Source organism: Oncorhynchus clarkii, chromosome 21 (assembly GCF_045791955.1).
Source record: "Oncorhynchus clarkii lewisi isolate Uvic-CL-2024 chromosome 21, UVic_Ocla_1.0, whole genome shotgun sequence".
NCBI classification, from domain to species: Eukaryota; Metazoa; Chordata; class Actinopteri; order Salmoniformes; family Salmonidae; genus Oncorhynchus; species Oncorhynchus clarkii.
In genome coordinates, this window is record NC_092167.1 from 52,981,741 (window position 1) to 52,999,294 (window position 17,554).

General features: G+C 48.1%; 1 protein-coding gene across 6 annotated transcripts in view; it reads left to right on the forward strand.

The window, feature by feature from the left end:
* LOC139379138 (TSC22 domain family protein 4-like) overlaps positions 1 to 17,554 on the forward strand; it is a 40,660-nt gene that overhangs the window by 14,724 nt on the left and 8,382 nt on the right. For 4 of the 6 annotated variants that reach the window (XM_071121972.1, XM_071121971.1, XM_071121973.1 and 1 more), the window contains one exon: positions 5,795 to 5,952. In XM_071121972.1, coding sequence (XP_070978073.1) covers positions 5,795 to 5,952 — 158 coding nt within the window. Of the gene's footprint in view, positions 1 to 5,692; positions 5,953 to 17,554 lie in introns of all 6 variants that reach the window. The other 2 variants (XR_011628373.1, XR_011628372.1) reach the window with 1 other exon arrangement.

Consider the following 17,554-nt stretch of genomic DNA (forward strand, 5'->3'; position numbering starts at 1 on the left):
GTTGGTCTGTGACGACCGGTCTCTATAGCCAGACTGTCCTCTCTGGGCAGCCAGGTTTGTCTGTGATGACCGGTCTCTATAGCCAGACTGTCCTCTCTGGGCAGCCAGGTTGGTCTGTGACGACCGGTCTCTATAGCCAGACTGTCCTCTCTGGGCAGCCAGGTTGGTCTGTGACGACCGGTCTCTATAGCCAGACTGTCCTCCCTGGGCAACCAGACTTTCCTCCCTGGGCAACCAGACTGTCCTCTCTGGGCAACCAGACTGTCCTCTCTGGGCATCCAGGTTTGTCTGTGATGACCGGTCTCTATAGACTGTCCTCCCTGGGCAACCAGCCTGTCCTCTCTGGGCAACCAGACTGTCCTCTCTGGGCAACCAGACTGTCCTCTCTGGGCAAACAGACTGTCCTCTCTGGGCATCCAGGTTTGTCTGTGATGACCGGTCTCTATAGCCAGATTGTCCTCTCTGGGCAGCCAGGTTGGTCTGTGACGACCGGTCTCTATAGCCAGACTGTCCTCTCTGGGCAGCCAGGTTGGTCTGTGACGACTGGTCTCTATAGCCAGACTGTCCTCTCTGGGCAGCCAGGTTTGTCTGTGACGACCGGTCTCTATAGCCAGACTGTTCTCTCTGGGCAGCCAGGTTTGTCTGTGACGACCGGTCTCTATAGCCAGACTGTCCTCTCTGTCAGACAGGTTTGTCTGTGACGACCGGCCTCTATAGCCAGACTGTCCTCTCTGGGCAGCCAGGTTTGTCTGTGACGACCGGCCTCTATAGCCAGACTGTGCTCTCTGGGCAGCCAGGTTTGTCTGTGACGACCGGCCTCTATAGCCAGACTGTGCTCTCTGGGCAGCCAGGTTTGTCTGTGACGACCGGCCTCTATAGCCAGACTGTCCTCTCTGGGCAGCCAGGTTTGTCTGTGACGACCGGTCTCTATAGCCAGACTGTCCTCTCTGGGCAGCCAGGTTTGTCTGTGATGACCGGTCTCTATAGCCAGACTGTCCTCTCTGGGCAGCCAGGTTTGTCTGTGACGACCGGTCTCTATAGCCAGACTGTCCTCTCTGGGCAGCCAGGTTTGTCTGTGATGACCGGTCTCTATAGCCAGACTGTCCTCTCTGGGCCGCCAGGTTTGTCTGTGACGACCGGTCTCTATAGCCAGACTGTGCTCTCTGGGCAGCCAGGTTTGTCTGTGACGACCGGTCTCTATAGCCAGACTGTGCTCTCTGGGCAGCCAGGTTTGTCTGTGACGACCGGTCTCTATAGCCAGACTGTCCTCTCTGGGCAGCCAGGTTTGTCTGTGATGACCGGTCTCTATAGCCAGACTGTCCTCTCTGTCAGCCAGGTTTGTCTGTGACGACCGGTCTCTATAGCCAGACTGCTCTCTGGGCAGCCATGGTTTGTCTGTGATGACCATTATAACTGATTGGAAACTTTTGAGCCAGATTCTAATTAGAATTTTGATTTTAATGTTCCTTTTAATGGCATAGAAGGCTCTTCTTGCTTTGTCTCTCAGCTCGTTCACAGCCCTGTGAAAGCTACCTGTGTTGCTGATATTTAGTCCTAGATTGTGTAGTTTTTGGTGTGTTCTAATAGAACTGTGTCCAAATAGAATTTAGATTTGTCATCCTGATTTCCGGACCTTTTTTGGAATATCATTATTTGTTTTCTTTAGGATGATCTAGATGCTGCTGTAACCCCTCCTTAGTGGGAGACCAGGTCATCTGTTTACAGCAGACCCTCCTTAGTGGGAGACAGCAGCACCAGGTCATCTGTGTACAGCAGACCCTCCTTAGTGGGAGACAGCAGCACCAGGTCATGTGTACAGCAGACCCTCCTTAGTGGGAGACAGCAGCACCAGGTCATCTGTTTACAGCAGACCCTCCTTAGTGGGAGACAGCAGACCCTCCTTAGTGGGAGACAGCAGACCCTCCTTAGTGGGAGACAACAGCACCAGGTCATCTGTCTACAGCAGACCCTCCTTAGTGGGAGACAGCAGACCCTCCTTAGTGGGAGACAGCAGCACCAGGTCATGTGTACAGCAGACCCTCCTTAGTGGGAGACGGCAGACCCTCCTTAGTGGGAGACGGCAGACCCTCCTTAGTGGGAGACAGCAGACCCTCCTTAGTGGGAGACAGCAGACCCTCCTTAGTGGGAGACAGTAGCACCAGGTCATATGCGTACAGCAGACCCTCCTTAGTGGGAGACAGCAGCACCAGGTCATCTGTGTACAGCAGACCCTCCTTAGTGGGAGACAGCAGCACCAGGTCATCTGTGTACAGCAGACCCTCCTTAGTGGGAGACAGTAGCACCAGGTCATCTGTGTACAGCAGACCCTCCTTAGTGGGAGACAGCAGCACCAGGTCATCTGTGTACAGCAGACCCTCCTTAGTGGGAGACAGTAGCACCAGGTCATCTGTGTACAGCAGACCCTCCTTAGTGGGAGACAGCAGCACCAGGTCATCTGTGTACAGCAGACCCTCCTTAGTGGGAGACAGTAGCACCAGGTCATCTGTCTACAGCAGACCCTCCTTAGTGGGAGACAGCAGACCCTCCTTAGTGGGAGACAGTAGCACCAGGTCATCTGTCTACAGCAGACCCTCCTTAGTGGGAGACAGCAGACCCTCCTTAGTGGGAGATAGTAGCACCAGGTCATCTGCGTACAGCAGACACTTGATTTCAGTGTTGTGTAGGGTGAGACCAGGTGCTGCCGATTCTTCTAATGTTTTTGCCAATTCATTAATGTAGATGTTAAATAGTGTTGGACTTATTGGGCAGCCCTGTTTCACTCCCCGTCCCTGAAAGAAGAAGTCTGTTTGCTTGTTGCCAATTTTAACCACACATTTGTTTTTAGTGTACATTGATTTAATAACATCATATTTTTTAGTGTGGAGGGTATAAATGTGGTCTGTTGTGGTTGACTTGTTTGTCTGTTAGTGTGGAGGGTATAAGTGGGGTCTGTTGTGGTTGACTTGTTTGTCTGTTAGTGTGGAGGGTATAAGTGGGGTCTGTTGTGGTTGACTTGTTTGTCTGTTAGTGTGGAGGGTATAAGTGGGGTCTGTTGTGGTTGACTTGTTTGTCTGTTAGTGTGGAGGGTATAAGTGGGGTCTGTTGTGGTTGACTTGTTTGTCTGTTAGTGTGGAGGGTATAAATGTGGTCTGTTGTGGTTGACTTGTTTGTCTGTTAGTTGGAGGGTATAAGTGGGGTCTGTTGTGGTTGACTTGTTTGTCTGTTAGTGTGGAGGGTATAAGTGGGGTCTGTTGTGGTTGACTTGTTTGTCTGTTAGTGTGGAGGGTATAAGTGGGGTCTGTTGTGGTTGACTTGTTTGTCTGTTAGTGTGGAGGGTATAAGTGGGGTCTGTTGTGGTTGACTTGTTTGTCTGTTAGTGTGGAGGGTATAAGTGGGGTCTGTTGTGGTTGACTTGTTTGTCTGTTAGTGTGGAGGGTATAAGTGGGGTCTGTTGTGGTTGACTTGTTTGTCTGTTAGTGTGGAGGGTATAAGTGGGGTCTGTTGTGGTTGACTTGTTTGTCTGTTAGTGTGGAGGGTATAAGTGGGGTCTGTTGTGGTTGACTTGTTTGTCTGTTTGTGTGGAGGGTATAAGTGGGGTCTGTTGTGGTTGACTTGTTTGTCTGTTAGTGTGGAGGGTTTAAGTGGGGTCTGTTGTGGTTGACTTGTTTGTCTGTTAGTGTGGAGGGAATAAGTGGGGTCTGTTGTGGTTGACTTGTTTGTCTGTTAGTGTGGAGGGTATAAGTGGGGTCTGTTGTGGTTGACTTGTTTGTCTGTTAGTGTGGAGGGTATAAGTGGGGTCTGTTGTGGTTGACTTGTTTGTCTGTTAGTGTGGAGGGTATAAGTGGGGTCTGTTGTGGTTGACTTGTTTGTCTGTTAGTGTGGAGGGTATAAGTGGGGTCTGTTGTGTGGTTATTTGGTAAAAATCCAAGCTGGCTTCTGCTCAGGATGTTGTGTTCATCAAGGAAATTATGTAGTCTACTATTTATGATACTGCAAAGAATTTTCCCTAAATTGCTGTTAATGCAAATTTCTCTAATTTGGGTTAAATTTGTCTCCATTTTTATTTATTTTTAATTTTTCCCCAAATATCGGGGAAAATACCTGCAGTGAGGATGATGTTGAAGAGTTTGAGTATAACCAATTTGAATTTGTGGTCTGTATATTTGATCATTTAATTTAAAATGCCATCAGCACCACAGGCCTTTTTGGGTTGGAGAGTGCATAGTTTTGGGGTATCCACAGGATTCTGATAGTCTTTGACTGCTGATTCAAAGTTTTGTAAATGTTCTTGTGTATCTTTTGGTCCTGGGTTCTTTGTTATATTGCTGTAGAGGTTTGCAAAGTGATTTCTCCACATATCCCCATTTTGGATAGCCAATTCCTCATGATGAGGTTTGTTTAATTTATTCCAATTCTCCCAGAAGTGGTTTGAGTCTATGGATTCCTCAACTCCATCCAGCTGATTTCTAATGTGCTGTTCCTTTGTTCTTAGGGTGTGTTTGTATTGTTTCAGTGTTTCTCCATATTGAAGGCCTATATTTTTTTATGTCTGGTTCTCTATGTTTTTGATTAGATATATTTCTCAATGACTTCTTTAGATTTCTCCAATCATTATCGAACCATTTTTCATTCTCTATTCTCTTTGGTTTCCTCTTGTGTGTCTAGATTATCCAAGGAGGATCATTTGTCAGATATAAAGTTTATGTTCCAAATGGCCAAATTTACACCTTCAGTTCTGTAGGAGAATGTTAAGGCTGAAAAGTTGTCCAGGAGAGATTGTTTTTTTTTGGCTACTAATTGCTTTTTGGTAGATGTCTGTTCTCACTCCATCTATAGGCCTGTTTAGTACCATGTAATTTATTGGGCCGTGATGCTTCATGGTTGGGTGTTAGTGGGCTGACTGTGAAGGCTCTGAGAGAGGTGTCAGTGGGCTGACTGTGAAGGCTCTGAGAGAGGTGTTAGTGGGCTGACTGTGAAGGCTCTGAGAGACTCTGGGTTTAGGTCGGTGAGGAAGTAGTCTACAGTGCTGCTGCCAAGGGAAGATCTGAAGGTGGACCTACCAGAAGAGTCCCCTTTCAGCCTACCATTGACTATGTACAGACCCAGTGTTCCACAGAGCTTCAGGAGCAGTGCTCCATTTTAGTTTTTCACTTTGTCATAGTTGTTTCTGGGGGGTATGTGGGGAGGGAAAGGTTGTTGCTTCACCTCTGCACCATGTTTCCTGTAGTACTACAATATCAACATCATCAATTTATTTCAGGAAGTCTGCGTTTCTGCTATTTAGCCCAAAAGCAGAGGACTTCAATTCTTGTAAATTCCAACATGAAAATATTTCATAACTGTTTTTTTTTCTCTGTCTCTCCCCTCTGTTGGTCTCTCTGTCGGTCTTTCTCTCCCCCTCTCTCTGTCTGGGTCTCTCTCTCCCCCTCTCTCTGTCTGGGTCTCTCTCTCCCCCTCTCTCTCTGTGTCTGGGTCTCTCTCTCCCCCTCTCTCTGTCTGGGTCTCTCTCTCCCCCTGTCTCTTTCTCTGTCGGGGTCTCTCTCTCTCTCGCTCTGTCGGTCTCTGTCGGGGTCTCTCTCCCCCTCTCTCTCTCTCTGTCGGGGTCTCTCTCTCTCTCGCTCTGTCGGGGTCTCTCTCCCCCTCTCTCTCTGTCGGGGTCTCTCTCTCGGGGTCTCTCTCTCCCCTCTGTCAGTCTCTCTCCACCTCTCTCTCTCTCTCTGTTGGGGTCTCTCTCTCTCTCTGTCGGGGTCTCTCTCTCCCCCTCTCTCTCTCCCCATATCCACTCTCTCTCTAGTCTCTGTTGAGAGTGTCTCATTCCCAGCCCAGCTCCCCTGGGCCCCCCCTACAGGGTAGAGATGGTACTTTCCTACCCAGTCTGATTCCCATCCAGACGACTTCGGCCTGGTCCATGTTCGGCTCCGGGGAGGCTGTCCATCTGCCAGGGGACGACAGGTATGGTCTGTGTTTGGGTCTGTTTGTGGGTCTGTCTGTGGTGTGGTGTGTGTGTTAGACCCCCCTCTAGTACAGTGGGTGGATTTGACCGTCATGTTTCTGTTGGGTGGAAGGTGTTGTTTTTGAGAGAGAGCTGTTTCTCTATTGTGCTGTGTGTGGGGGGGGTGGGGGCAGGTTTAGTAGCAGCAGAGTGCCAAATACCCCACAGTGTGATAGAGAGGCCACCCAGAGTAGTGTGTGCATATGGATGGACCCCAGGTTGGACTTGTGAAAGTATCACTTTCCTGTCAGTCATGCCGGCTCAATGACAGGCTCCACACCTTCCCAGTTTCTCTGCTCAGAATAGAGAAGTAAGGCAACTAGTGCCTGCACTTCACAGTACAATGTGCACAATCACAGATATGGTTTAAATACTGCAACCATACCACACACACACATCCCCCCCATTCTGGTTGTTTTCTACCGTTCAATCCAACTTGCTTTTTTATTAGGATCCCCATTAGCTGTTGTGAAATCAGCAGCTACTCTTCCTGGAGTCCACATGAATCATGACATAATACGGAACATTAATTTGACAAGAACAGCTCAAAGACAAAACTACAAACATTTTCAAATAAGAACAATATAACTGGAAGGTTCTGTACTGACTAAATACTGAGAAAAAACCCAGAGAGACCTAATATTCTAGGACTACGTGTACTAATTAATATTCTAGGACTACGTGTACTAATTAATATTCTAGGACTACGTTTACCATGTACTAATTAATATTCTAGGACTATGTTTATGGTGTACAAATGAATATTCTAGGACTACGTTTACCGTGTACTAATTAATATTCTAGGACTACGTTTACCGTGTACTAATTAATATTCTAGGACTACGTTTACCGTGTACTAATTAATATTCTAGGACTACGTTTACCGTGTACTAATTAATATTCTAGGACTACGTTTATGGTGTACTAATTAATATTCTAGGACAACGTTTACCGTGTACTAATTAATATTCTTGGACTACGTTTATGGTGTACTAATTAATATTATTGGACTACGTTGTCAGTTACGCATACAGTCAGGGGGTGATGCATGCAGCCGAACGCACCATTGGGTGCACACCTACAAAACCAGGTGTCGCAGGAAGGCCAAGCCATGCCCTGTTCTCCCCGCTTCAATCACTCAGACACAGGCAAGAGCATCATGGCAACAACTGGAGGACTTTTACATTCTTTATTTAACCAGGTAGGCCAGTTGAGAACAAGTTCTCATTTACAACTGTGACCTGGCCAAGATGAAGAAAAGCAGTTCGACACAAACAACAACACAGAGTTACACATGGTATAAACAAACGCACAGTCAATAGCACAATAGAAAAGTCTATATACAGTGTGTGCAAATGAGGTAAGATTAGGGAGGTAAGGCAATAAATAGGCAATTGTGGCCAAATAATTACAATTGAGCAGTTTAACACTGGAGTGATACATGTGCAGAAGATGAATGTGCAAGTAGAGATACTGGGGTGCAAAAGAGGAAAAAAACAATATGGGGATGAGGTAGTTGGATGGACTATTTACAGATGGGCTGTGTACAGGTGCAATGATCTGTAAGCTTCTCTGATAGCTGATGCTTAAAGCTAGTGAGGGAGGTATGAGTCTCCAACTTCAGCGATTTTTGCAATTAGTTCCAGTCATTGGCAGCAGAGAACTGGAAGGAAAGGCAGCCAAAGGAGGAATTGGCTTTGGGGTGACCAGTGAGATATACCTGCTGGAGCGCGTGCTACGGGTGGGTGCTGCTATGGTGACCAGTGAGCTGAGATAACGTGGAGCTTTACCTAGCAAAGACTTATAGATGACCTGGAGCCAGTGGGTCTGGCGACGAATATGAAGTGAGGGCCAGCCAACGAGAGCATACAGGTCGCAGTGGTGGGTAGTATATGGGGCTTTGGTGACACAATGGATGGCACTGTGATAGACTGCATCCAATTTGCTGAGTAGAGTGTTGGAGGCTATTTTGTAAATTACATTGCCGAAGTCAAGGATTTGTAGGATAGTCAGTTTTACGAGGGTATGTTTGGCAGCAAACATTCTAGATATAATTTTGAATTGCATATGCTTAATGTGAGTCTGGAAGGAGAGTTTGCAGTCTAACCAGACACCTAGGTATTTGTAGTTGTCCACACATTCTAAGTCAGAACCGTCCAGAGTAGTGATGCTGGACGGGCGGGCAGGTCTGGGCAGCGATCGGTTGAAGAGCATGCATTTAGTTTTACATGCATTTAAGAGCAGTTGTAGGCCACGGAAGGAGAGTTGTATGACATTGAAGCTCATCTGGAGGTTAGTTGACACAGTGTCCAAAGACGGGCCAGAAGTATACAGAATGGTGTCGTCTGCATAGAGGTGGATCAGAGAATCACCAGCAGCACGAGCAACATCATTGATGTATACAGAGAAAAGAGTCGGCCCGAGAATTGAACTAGATTAACGTACTTTGGTACGAAAGTGCAAATCAATCCCATAACAACAGCAAAGGACCTTGTGAAGATGCTGGAGGAAACAGGTACAAAAGTATCTATTCACAGTAAAATGAGTTCTATATCGACATAACCTGGAAGGCGCACAGCAAGGATGAAGCCACTGCTCCAAAACCACCATAAAACTACGGTTTGCAACTGTACATGGGGATAAAGATCGTACTTTTTGGAGAAGTGTCCTCTGGTCTGATGAAACAAACAGAGAACTGTTTGGCCATAATGACCATCGTTATGTTTGGAGGAAAAAGGGGGAGGCTTGCAAGTTAAAGAACACCATCCCAACCGTGAAGCACGGGGGTGGCAGCATCATGTTGTGGGGGTGCTTTGCTGCAGGAGGGACTGGTGCACTTCACAAAATAGATAGCATCATGAGGAAAGAAAAGTATGTGGATATATTGAAGCAACATCTCAAGACATCAGTCAGGAAGTTAAAGCTTGGTCGCATATGGGTCTTCCAAATGGACAATAACCCCAAGTATACTTCCAAAGTTGTGGCAAAATGGCTTAAGGACAACAAAGTCAAGGTATTGGAGTGGCCATCACAAATCCTTGACCTCAATCCTATAGAAAATTTGTGGGCAGAACTGAAAAAGCGTGTGCGAGCAAGGAGGCCTACAAACCTGACTCAGTTACACCAGCTCTGTCTGGAGGAATGGGCCAAAATTCACCCAACTTGTTGTGGGAAGATTGTGGAAGGTTATCTGAAACATTTGACCCAAGTTAAACCCCTTTTAAAAGCAATGCTACCAAATACTAATTGAGTGTATGTCAACTTCTGACCCACTGGGAATGTGATGAAAGAAATAAACGTTGAAATAAATAATTCTCTCTACTATTATTTTGACATTTCACATTCTTAAAATAGTGGTGATCCTAACTGACCTAAGACAGGGAATTTGTACTAGAGTTAATAGGGTTAAATTTCACATTGTGAAAAAGTGAGTTTAAATGTGTTTGGCTAAGGTGACTTCAACTGTAGGTCTGTAACAGTTTGGGTTTAGAGTGTTTCCCTCATCAAAGGGACGCGGCAGCTTTCCAATCTTTGGGGATCTCAGACGATATGAAAGAGAGGTTGAACAGGCTAGTAATAGGGGTTGCAACAATTGCGGCTGATAAATTTAGAAAGAGAAGGTCCAGATTGTCTAGCCCAGCTGATTTGTAGCAGTCCAGATTTTGCAGCTCTTTCAGAACATCAGATATCTTGATTTGGGTGAAGGAGAAATGGGGGAGGCTTGGGCGAGTTGCTGTGGGTGGATCCAGAGCTGTTGACCGGGGTAGGAGTAGGGTAGGGGTAGACCCACTAGTCAGCTGTTTCTACCCCCAGACCATCAGGCTGCTGAATAGACACTACTAGTCAGCTGTTTCTACCATCAGGCTGCTGAATAGACACCACTAGTCAGCTGTTTCTACCTCCAGACCATCAGGCTGCTGAATAGACACTACTAGTCAGCTGTTTCTACCATCAGGCTACTGAATAGACACCACTAGTCAGCTGTTTCTACCTCCAGACCATCAGACTGCTGAATAGACACCACTAGTCAGCTGTTTCTTTCTCCAGACCATCAGGCTGCTGAATAGACACCACTAGTCAGCTGTTTCTACCCCCAGACCATCAGGCTGCTGAATAGACACCACTAGTCAGCTGTTTCTACCATCAGGCTGCTGAATAGACACCACTAGTCAGCTGTTTCTACCCCCAGACCATCAGACTGCTGAATAGACACCACTAGTCAGCTGTTTCTACCATCAGACTGCTGAATAGACACCACTAGCTCGGTGCCTCCACCTTTTATTACCCTGGAATCACACCTTCAAGCCTGTGTCTATTAAACGCAGATGTGTCGAAGGAGCGTGAAATTGTCATGCTGACTGCAGGAATGTCCACCAGAGAATATAATTTAAATTTCTCTACCATAAGCTGACTCCAATGCAATTTTATAGAATTTGGTAGTACGTCCAACCGGCCTCACAACCCCAGACCACGTGGAACCACACCAGCCCAGGACATCCACATCCGGCTTCTTCACCTGCTGGATCGTCTGAGACCAGCCATCCGGACAGCTGATCAAACTCTGGGTTTGCACAACCGAAGAATTTATGCACAAACTGTCAGATACCGTCTCAGGGAAGCTCATCTGCGTTCTCATTCTCACCAGGGTTCTGCTCTGAATGCCTTTCGGCATTGTAACCGTCTTCAGTGGACAAATACTCACCTTATGATTGCCACTGGCACACTGGAGAAGTGTGCTCTTCACGGATGAATCCTGATTTCAACAGTTTGACAGAGCGTGTGTGGTGTTGTGTGGGTGAGCGTTTTGCTGATGTCAACTTTGTAAACAGAGTGCCCCATGGTGGGGTTATGGTATGGGCAGGCATAAGCTACAGACAGTGAAAGCAATTGCATTTTATCGATGGCAATGTGAATGCACAGAGATACCGTGACGAGATCCTGAGGCCCATTGTCGTGCCATTCATCCACCGCCATCACCTCATGTTTCAGCATGAAAATGCACATCACAAGGATGTCACAAGGATCTGCACACAATTCCTGGAAGCTGAAAATGTCCTAGTTCTTCCAAGGCCTGCATACTCACCAGACTTGTCACCCATTGAGCAGGTTTGGGATGCTCTGGATCAACGTGTATGACAGCGTGTTCCAGGCCAATATCCAGCAACTTCACACAGCCATTGAAGAGGAGTGGGACAACATTCAAAAGGCCACAATCAACAGCCTGATCAACTCTATGTGAAGGAGATGTGTCGCGCTGCATGAGGCAAATGGTCACACCAGACACTGACTGGTTTTCTGATCCACGCCCCTACCTTTTTTATAAGGTATTTGTAACCTACAGATCTGTATCTGTATTCCCAGTCATGTGAAATCCATAGATTAGGTCCTAATTAATTTTTTTCAATTTACAGATTTTTCTTATATGAACTGCAACTCAATAAAATGTTAGAAATAGTTGCATGTTCCGTTTTTATATTTTTGTTCAGCGTAGGTCCTTCTTTGCAGCGCTGGACCACACGACTGGACAGTAACCCAGATAAGATCAAACTAGAGGACTTTCTTTGTGGAGTGCGGTGTCAAACAAGCAGAGCATCTCTTTATTACAGACAAACCTCTCCCCATCTTTACAACCATTGAATCTATATATTTTGACCATGACAAGTTTACAATCCAAGGTAATTTTGCATTATTGTGGCTGATGTGGGAGAGGGGTGATGAGGAAGTGAGTGAATGAGCTAGAGGCCTAAGACTGTGTAGTCTTGCATAATCACAGGTTGGTGGCTGATCAGGCTGGCTCCTCCCCTAAGTGTGCACTCGTTCCTCTCTATTTAAATTGTAGTCCAATGTCCCCTTCTCATCCATCCATCTCTCTCTCTCAGCATCTCTCTCTCTCAGCATCTCTCTCTCTCTCTCAGCATCTCTCTCTCTCTCTCTCAGCATCTCTCTCTCTCTCTCTCTCTCTCAGCATCTCTCTCTCTCTCTCTCTCAGCATCTCTCTCTCTCTCTCTCTCTCTCAGCATCTCTCTCTCTCTCTCAGCATCTCTCTCTCTCTCTCAGCATCTCTCTCTCTCTCTCTCTCTCTCTCTCTCAGCATCTCTCTCTTTCTCTCTCAGCATCTCTCTCTTTCTCAGCATATTTCTCTCAGCATCTCTCTCTCTCTCTCAGCATCTCTCTCTCTCTCTCTCTCTCTCAGCATCTCTCTCTCTTTCTCAGCATATTTCTCTCAGCATCTCTCTCTCTCTCTCAGCATCTCTCTCTTTCAGCATCTATCTCTCTCTCTCAGCATCTCTATCTCTCTCTCACGCTCTCTCTAAAAGGTTGTTTGTGTTGTCAATATCAGCCCTGTGTCTCTGGACGAGGTTCAGAGATTGAACAGTCAGTGGATGCTAGTGTGTGTGTGTGTTGTCACCACAGGAGAGATTCTGGCTGGGATGCATCTAATCCTCCACTCAATGTTTATACGATACAGCCGCGTGGGGAGGGGGGAGGTTTAACACAGACGGGTCAGAGTATGTTGATCCTGGAAAGGTAATCAACATACTCAGTGCGAGTGGGCGGCTGAGAATGACACGTGTTGTCATTGGATGAGGCACTGAGGGGACGGGTTTAGGAGGAGTTTGTACCTGTGTGAACCAATGAGAGTGCAGGACAGTGTGGTCTGTGGGAGAATGGTACCTCATGTGAGCAGACTCCCCTCGCCTTGACAGGAGATTCCGCCCTGCGGGAAAAGTGAAATGAGGATTAGCCAATGAGACGTGTGGATAGAATCAGGACATAATCTAAATCCACAGACAAAGCCTTCTCTCATCTGGGATTAACTTGCTGGCTGGGGCTGGTTTAGAGTTGGGTCTCTGGCTCTGTGGGGTTAGGGTAGCTGGCTGGGGCTGGTTTAGAGTTGGGACTCATCTGGCTCTGTGGGGTTAGGGTAGCTGGCTGGGGCTGGTTTAGAGTTGGGTCTCTGGCTCTGTGGGGTTAGGGTAGCTGGCTGGGGCTGGTTTAGAGTTGGGGCTCATCTGGCTCTGTGGGGTTAGGGTAGCTGGCTGGGGCTGGTTTAGAGTTGGGTCTCTGGCTCTGTGGGGTTAGGGTAGCTGGCTGGCTGGGGCTGGTTTAGAGTTGGGGCTCATCTGGCTCTGTGGGGTTAGGGTAGCTGGCTGGGGCTGGTTTAGAGTTGGGGCTCATCTGGCTCTGTGGGGTTAGGGTAGCTGGCTGGGGCTGGTTTAGAGTTGGGGCTCATCTGGCTCTGTGGGGTTAGGATAGCTGGCTGGCTGGGGCTGGTTTAGAGTTGGGTCTCTGGCTCTATGGGGTTAGGGTAGCTGGCTGGGGCTGGTTTACAGTTGGGTCTCTGGCTCTGTGGGGTTAGGGTAGCTGGCTGGGGCTGGTTTAGAGTTGGGGCTCATCTGGCTCTGTGGGGTTAGGGTAGCTGGCTGGCTGGGGCTGGTTTAGAGTTGGGGCTCATCTGGCTCTGTGGGGTTAGGGTAGCTGGCTGGGGCTGGTTTAGAGTTGAGGCTCATCTGGCTCTGTGGGGTTAGGGTAGCTGGCTGGGGCTGGTTTAGAGTTGGGTCTCTGGCTCTATGGGGTTAGGGTAGCTGGCTGGGGCTGGTTTACAGTTGGGTCTCTGGCTCTGTGGGGTTAGGGTAGCTGGCTGGGGCTGGTTTAGAGTTGGGGCTCATCTGGCTCTGTGGGGTTAGGGTAGCTGGCTGGCTGGGGCTGGTTTAGAGTTGGGGCTCATCTGGCTCTGGGGTTAGGGTAGCTGGCTGGGGCTGGTTTAGAGTTGGGTCTCTGGCTCTGTGGGGTTAGGGTAGCTGGCTGGGGCTGGTTTAGAGTTGGGTCTCTGGCTCTGTGGGGTTAGGGTAGCTGGCTGGGGATGGTTTACAGTTGGGTCTCTGGCTCTGTGGGGTTAGGGTAGATGGCTGGGTCTGGTTTAGAGTTGGGTCTCTGGCTCTGTGGGGTTAGGGTAGCTGGCTGGGGCTGGTTTAGAGTTGGGTCTCTGGCTCTGTGGGGTTAGGGTAGCTGGCTGGCTGGGGCTGGTTTAGAGTTTGGTCTCTGGCTCTGTGGGGTTAGGGTAGCTGGCTGGGGCTGGTTTACAGTTGGGGCTCATCTGTCTCTGTGGCGTTAGGGTTGCTGGCTGGTTTAGAGTTGGGGCTCATCTGGCTCTGTGGGGTTAGGGTAGCTGGCTGGGGCTGGTTTAGAGTTGGGTCTCTGGCTCTGTGGGGTTAGGGTAGCTGGCTGGCTGGGGCTGGTTTAGAGTTGGGGCTCATCTTGCTCTTTGGGGTTAGGGTAGCTGGCTGGCTAGGGCTGGTTTAGAGTTGGGGCTCTGGCTCTGTGGGGTTAGGGTAGCTGGCTGGGGCTGGTTTAGAGTTGGGTCTCTGGCTCTGTGGGGTTAGGGTAGCTGGCTGGCTGGGGCTGGTTTAGATTTGGGGCTCATCTGGCTCTGTGGGGTTAGGGTAGCTGGCTGGCTGGCTAGGGCTGGGGCTGGTTTAGAGATGGGGCTCATCTGGCTCTGTGGGGTTAGGGTAGCTGGCTGGCTGGGGCTGGTTTAGAGTTGCGTCTCTGGCTCTGTGGGGTTAGGGTAGCTGGCTGGGGCTGGTTTAGAGTTGGGGCTCATCTGGCTCTGTGGGGTTAGGGTAGCTGGCTGGGGCTGGTTTAGAGTTGGGGCTCATCTGTCTCTGTGGCATTAGGGTTGCTGGCTGGTTTAGAGTTGGGGCTCATCTGGCTCTGTGGGGTTAGGGTAGCTGGCTGGGGCTGGTTTAGAGTTGGGTCTCTGGCTCTGTGGGGTTAGGGTAGCTGGCTGGCTGGGGCTGGTTTAGAGTTTGGTATCTGGCTCTGTGGGGTTAGGGTAGCTGGCTGGGGCTGGTTTAGAGTTGGGGCTCATCTGGCTCTGTGGGGTTAGGGTAGCTGGCTGGCTGGGGCTGGTTTAGAGTTGGGGCTCATCTGGCTCTGTGGGGTTAGGATAGCTGGCTGGCTGGGGCTCATCTGGCTCTGTGGGGTTAGGGTAGCTGGCTGGGGCTGGTTTAGAGTTGGGGCTCATCTGGCTCTGTGGGGTTAGGGTAGCTGGCTGGGGCTGTTTTAGAGTTTGGTCTCTGGCTCTGTGGGGTTAGGGTAGCTGGCTGGCTGGGGCTGGTTTAGAGTTGGGTCTCATCTGGCTTTGTGGGGTTATGGTAGCTGGCTGGCTGGGGCTGGTTTAGAGTTGGGTCTCATCTGGCTCTGTGGGGATTAGGGTAGCTGGCTGGCTAGGGCTGGTTTAGAGTTGGGGCTCTGGCTCTGTGGGGTAAGGGTAGCTGGCTGGGGCTCGTTTAGAGTTGGGTCTCTGGCTCTGTGGGGTTAGGGTAGCTGGCTGGGGCTGGCTTAGAGTCGGGTCTCTGGCTCTGTGGGGTTAGGGTAGCTGGCTGGGGCTGGTTTAGAGTTTGGTCTCTGGCTCTGTGGGGTTAGGGTAGCTGGCTGGGGCTGGTTTAGAGTTGGGTCTCTGGCTCTGTGGGGTTAGGGTAGCTGGCTGGGGCTGGCTTAGAGTTGGGTCTCTGGCTCTGTGGGGTTAGGGTAGCTGGCTGGGGATGGTTTAGAGTTTGGTCTCTGGCTCTGTGGGGTTAGGGTAGCTGGCTGGCTGGGGCTGGGTTAGAGTTGGGTCTCTGGCTCTGTGGGGTTAGGGTAGCTGGCTGCATACTGGGTGATCTGAAAAGACCATGGGCAAATCTAATGGCAATTTATTCTAAGGCTGTGGCAGTCACAAAGTTTTGTCAGCCACGAACATAAACACATTTAGCATCTCCTTGCTTCCACAGATAGCCTACAAGCCACTGACCTTTGGAACATCTACTTTTTTTAAAGTCTAATACATTAATTTAATCTAGCCTACACCTTCACAATAATGTCATTTAATCTAGCCTACACCTTCACAATAAATTCATTATTTATTTTAGACAGACAGGTCTGAAGAAAATGTTGTCTATTTCAGAACAACACAATAGCATCCTCTGAGTCAGTCTATTATGTTAGGCCCTGATATGGCTGTGCCATATGGCTCTAGGCTACACTAGTTCATTTAGCAGACAAGATTTGCTTAGAATTCCGTGGTATTATTTTATATTTATAGTATGAGGAATACAATTGAACAAAGCTGAATAAAATAGAAAGGATATTTTCTCCAAGAGATTTGAGGGAGGGCGCACATGTGGCTGTTCTGTGTTGAGCGGTCACCAAAGAAACATGTACTCCTATATGCTTAATTTAGAGTTATTTATGTAACTTTAGTTGTTCTACTGACGTTGGGTTATGTTTTGATTTTTAATACATTGTAAGGCTGCATGATGAGGCTCTGATGATGATTTGAAAAAGGTTGCTTGAAAGGCATGAGCTCTGCTTTGTTTTTTTTGCGCAGGCTGTACACACTACATCAGTCACTCATTCACAATTTGACCAGCACTTGATAATGCCTAGAATTTCACGGCGGCATCCCCTTTGTGTGGCCGCAATGCCCCCTAAAAAATCCATGCCTTTTGCGGCCAGAGCTGGCCGCCCGGTTAAACTGAGCAATCTGGGGGGGAATGGCCTTGGTCAGGGAGGTGGCCAAGAACCCGATGGTCACTCTGACAGAGTTCCAGAATTCCTCTGTGGAGATGGGAGAACCTTCCAGAAGGACAACCATCTCTGCAGCACCACACCAATCAGGCCTTTATGGTAGAGTGGCCAGACGGAAGCCACTTTTTTATTTTACCTTTATTTAACTAGGCAAGTCAGTTAAGAACAAATTCTTATTTTCAATGATGGCCTAGGAACAGAGGGTTAACTGCCTGTTCAGGGGCAGAACGACCGATTTGTACCTTGACATCTCGGGGATTTGAACTTTCTCAGTGAAAGGCACATGACAGCCAGCTTGGAGTTTGCCAAAAGCCACCTAAACTCTTAGACCATTAGAAACAAGATTCTCTGGTCTGATGAAAACCAGATTGAACTCTTTGGCCTGAATGTAAATGTGATATTTCAGTTTATTTTTTATAAATTAGCAAACATTTCTGAAAATCTGTTTTTGCTTTGTCATTATGGGGTATTGTGATGTCATTATGGGGTATTGTGTGTAGATTGATGAGGGGGGGGAAAACAATACATTACAGCCTTATTTTAAAATGTAACAAAAAAAGAAGGTAGGAATACTTTCTGAATAAACCGTGCCTTTGGAAAGTATTCAGACCCCTTTAGTTTCTGAATAAACCGTGCCTTTGGAAAGTAATTCAGACCCCTTTAGTTTCTGAATAAACCGTGCCTTCAGGAAGTATTCAGACCCCTTTAGTTTCTGAATAAACCGTGCCTTCAGGAAGTATTCAGACCCCTTTAGTTTCTGAATAAACCGTGCCTTTGGAAAGTATTCAGACCCCTTTAGTTTCTGAATAAACTGTGCCTTTGGAAAGTATTCAGACCCCTTTAGTTTCTGAATAAACCGTGCCTTCAGGAAGTATTCAGACCCCTTTAGTTTCTGAATAACCCGTGCCTTCAAGAACTATTCAGACCCCTTTAGTTTCTGAATAAACCGTGCCTTTGGAAAGTATTCAGACCCCTTTAGTTTCCGAATAA